The sequence below is a fragment of the Arachis ipaensis genome, chromosome B05 (genome assembly GCF_000816755.2).
Source record: "Arachis ipaensis cultivar K30076 chromosome B05, Araip1.1, whole genome shotgun sequence".
Lineage (NCBI taxonomy): Eukaryota > Viridiplantae > Streptophyta > Magnoliopsida > Fabales > Fabaceae > Arachis > Arachis ipaensis.
Window position 1 is genome coordinate 1396750 of NC_029789.2, and position 3567 is coordinate 1400316.

At 29.6% G+C, this 3567-nt stretch overlaps 1 protein-coding gene across 2 annotated transcripts in view; it reads left to right on the forward strand.

Annotated features, from left to right (window-relative positions):
- The window catches only part of LOC107642351 (probable transcription factor KAN2), a 5295-nt gene extending 4669 nt beyond the window's left edge, over positions 1–626 (forward strand). Inside the window, exon 6 of one of the 2 annotated variants that reach the window (XM_021122757.1) lies at positions 466–626. In XM_021122757.1, the coding sequence (XP_020978416.1) occupies positions 466–594 (129 nt within the window). In that variant the 3' untranslated portion in view covers positions 595–626. Of the gene's footprint in view, positions 1–462 lie in introns of both variants that reach the window. The other variant, XM_016345676.2, reaches the window with a different exon arrangement.

Below are 3567 nucleotides of genomic sequence, written 5' to 3' on the forward strand. Positions count from 1 at the left end.
GTGAATGCTAATTAATGTAGCTATGGAGAAAAATAATTGGAAGCTATATCACATGAACATTGCAAATTCTAGCAGGCTTTTAGGTGTAGTGATATAAATATTCTGTAATTATTCTCTAGTCAAAATGTCCTTTAATTTGATTCCCAAAACCTTTTCAAATAAATATCTCTTGTTTAATTTTGTGCTGCTTTCAACTATACTGTTACGTTATATTTAATTTTTTTTTTAGGTTTTCAGTTATTATAAATATTTTAGTTGATGATTTTAATTAACTTTATATATTTTATAATTAAAATTTACGGCTAAAATTATTAAAATATGATATTACTAGAATATTTGAAATTCTTTCATTTAGTTTAATTTTTTCCCCTTTATAATATATATTCTCACTACATAAATTAAAGTAGCTAGAAATTTTTATTCCTAATATTTTTTAATTTAATTTTTTTTGTTTGTTTTCAGAAGGAAATGGATCCAAAGTGTGTAAGCTATGAGAGAATATCAGATGGAAGCTCATCTTCAAACGTGTCAGCATCAACAAGCCCCAAGAAACCTAATTTGGATTTGGAATTCACATTGGGACAACCACTTTGAGATATTATTAATTATTATTATTATTATTAATTAAAAAAAAATAAAAAATAGTTAAAATTTATTTTATTTAATATTTATTAATTATTATTAAAATTAATAAATAATGAATAAAACAAATTTTAGCTATTTTTTTAATCTCCATAGTATTATCGTTCCTTCATGTCATGCCAAGATAGTTTTGTTTCCGATGAAAAAATGAATTGAGAGTTCTGCCAAGATAGTTTTATTTTCTTCTTGCCGAAATAACTTAATGCGATTGTATATGGATTTGGTACATTTAACAATATACGGCATATCCAATTCAATTTGTTACACATGAAGATAAAATCACGATCGACATTGTAATCACTTGAAGCATATATATACATACACGTACGTGTTAATAACCTTTGCCAAATTTTGAAGTAGTTATAGCTTTTCAAAAGGATTATTAGTGTATATAATGCACAATAATAATTAAATGAAATGGCACATTTATAATTCGTATAATTGTTACGGAAAGGAAACTTCTTGAAGTTGTTAAAATAAATAATTTTATTAATTCAGATCATTTATATTAAATCATAAAAAATATATATCATAATATAAAAATATACCTATACTCATAAGAGTGATGGGAAGAATTTGATTTTTTTATATTTTTCAATCAAAATCTTTTATATTTTGAATAAGGCCGAATCACAATACTTTAATGAAAAAAGAACTACAGAAACAATTTTGATATGTTGGAGACCAAAATCCTGAAGTTATTATTTATATTTAAACATGATACCCATTAAATCCTAAAATCCAAATAAAAATAGTATCTAAAAGCTACATTTAAATTAATTCAATGGAACAAAAGATGATTCATGAGCAACGGTTAGTATCTGATGAAATACTCAATGCTGTTATTATAGGCTTTGGTGGTTTTCACTTCATTTATGGGCATGATGGGTGTGGTAAGACATTTATTTGAAATGAACTTTCTTCTACTATTCGGTCCAGAGAAAAGATTGTTTTAAATGTCACATTTAGTGGAATTGCGTTTTTACTCCTACCTGGTAGCATAACGGCTCATTCTAGGTTTTTAATACATATTACAATTACTGTGAATCTACTTGCAACATCAAAGATAGCAGTTTGAAGGCTGAGCTGCTTATCCAAAGTAGCTTAATAATTTGGGATGAAGTTCCAATACTCAATAAAATGTGCTTTGAAGCACTTGATCGGACGCTCAGGGATCTTATGTCAGTTACCGATCAACATAAGACATATTAACCATTTAGTGGTAAAGTTGTCGTTCTAGGAGGTCATTTTAGACAAATACTTTCGATGATTTCGAAAGGGAGTAGACATGATATATTATCATCAGCTATTAACTCATTCCATCTGTGGTCGTTCTGTAAAGTTTTGAAGCTACAAACGAACATGAGGTTTCTAATGTCTTCTTCAGAATTCTGGACGAAGACAGCAATCCAAAATCATTAACAACAAATGTCGTGTTTAAAGAAGTTTTTAATAATATTTAGGTAAGAAAAATATTATTTTTATTCTAATAACATGTTATGATTTACACTTTTGTACAAATATTTACTGTAGATATAACTAATTTATCTATAACCCTGCTTTCGGATTTGAGATGAAATGCGTAACAGGAAGCACAACATCATATGCCAATTGCTTTTCTAATGATGTTAGTAAGATACTAGGTTGTCAATAAATTTTTATTAGCCTTTTGATATAAAATTTAGTGTAAAATTGATATGCTACTATTACAGTTATATATATTCTTATTTTTTCATGTCTCCTTCTTTATGATTCAAGAATATTATAGGCTTCAAACTGTTTCATTTGTATTTTACTTTGAATAAAGATAAAACAGCATATTCAGTACGTTTATTATATAATGACGATGATAGTGTTATACTAAACTCGAGAAATTTATGATTATAAAATATTATTTTCGATTTACCATGTCAAATTTAAATGTAAGCCCGTGCATCGCACGGGTTTAACACTAGTAAAGATAGTATCTTATTTTATTCTCATTTAATTCTAAATCAAAAGTAATTGTGACTTATTCAATTTAGTATTTATAACAATAAATGAGATCATCGCTATATAAGTCATTTAATTTGAAATAGCATAATTTGTGATTGTAATTAATATATGTATTGCCCACAAACAAATTAAAAAATTAAAAAAAATTTCAACAATCTCCACTTATGCTATACATATATTCTTTCCTGAGATAATAATAGCTCATAAACTTTTATGCGCGCATCTAAATGCTATTTCCCTTATTATTTTAAGGGGTAAGTATTGTTTTGGTCCCTAAAGTTTAGGGTCAAAATCAAATTCATCCACAATGTTATTTTGAATTTAAAATCGTCCCCAATGTTTTATTTGGTATTAAAATCGTCCTTTTAACTTTTTATGGACAAAAATACCCTTCATCACCACTACCTTTACCACCACCACCACCTCCTTTACTCCCACCAAATACTAATAATCAGATTCAAAAACACCAACAATGACACATTATTCAAATTCAGAAACTAACATCAAATTCAACAACAAATTCAACACACAACAACAATGAAATAAGAAAAATAATAAATCAAACTCAAAATCAGAAGCAGAACCAGAAGCAAAACAAAAATCAAAGCAGAAACAAAACAGAAACAAAAGCAGACACAGACGCAGAAGCAAAAGAAGAAGCAGATGCAGATGCAGAAGTAGAATTGGGAGCAAAAGCAGAAGCCGAAGCAGAAGTAGAAGCCGAATCGGCGAGGTGCAGTGGCGAGGACACGAAGTGGCGGCGAGGTCGGTAGCAGTGGCGGCAATGACGGAGCGCTACCCTCTCCCTCCCCTTCTAATCCCCTTTCTTCTTCACCCCCTTCCCTCCTGCCGCGACCGCTTCAAACCTCGAAGGCAGCGGCTCCCTCTCTCTCGAGCGCTCCTTCTCTCCTCTGTGCTCAATCCCTCAGC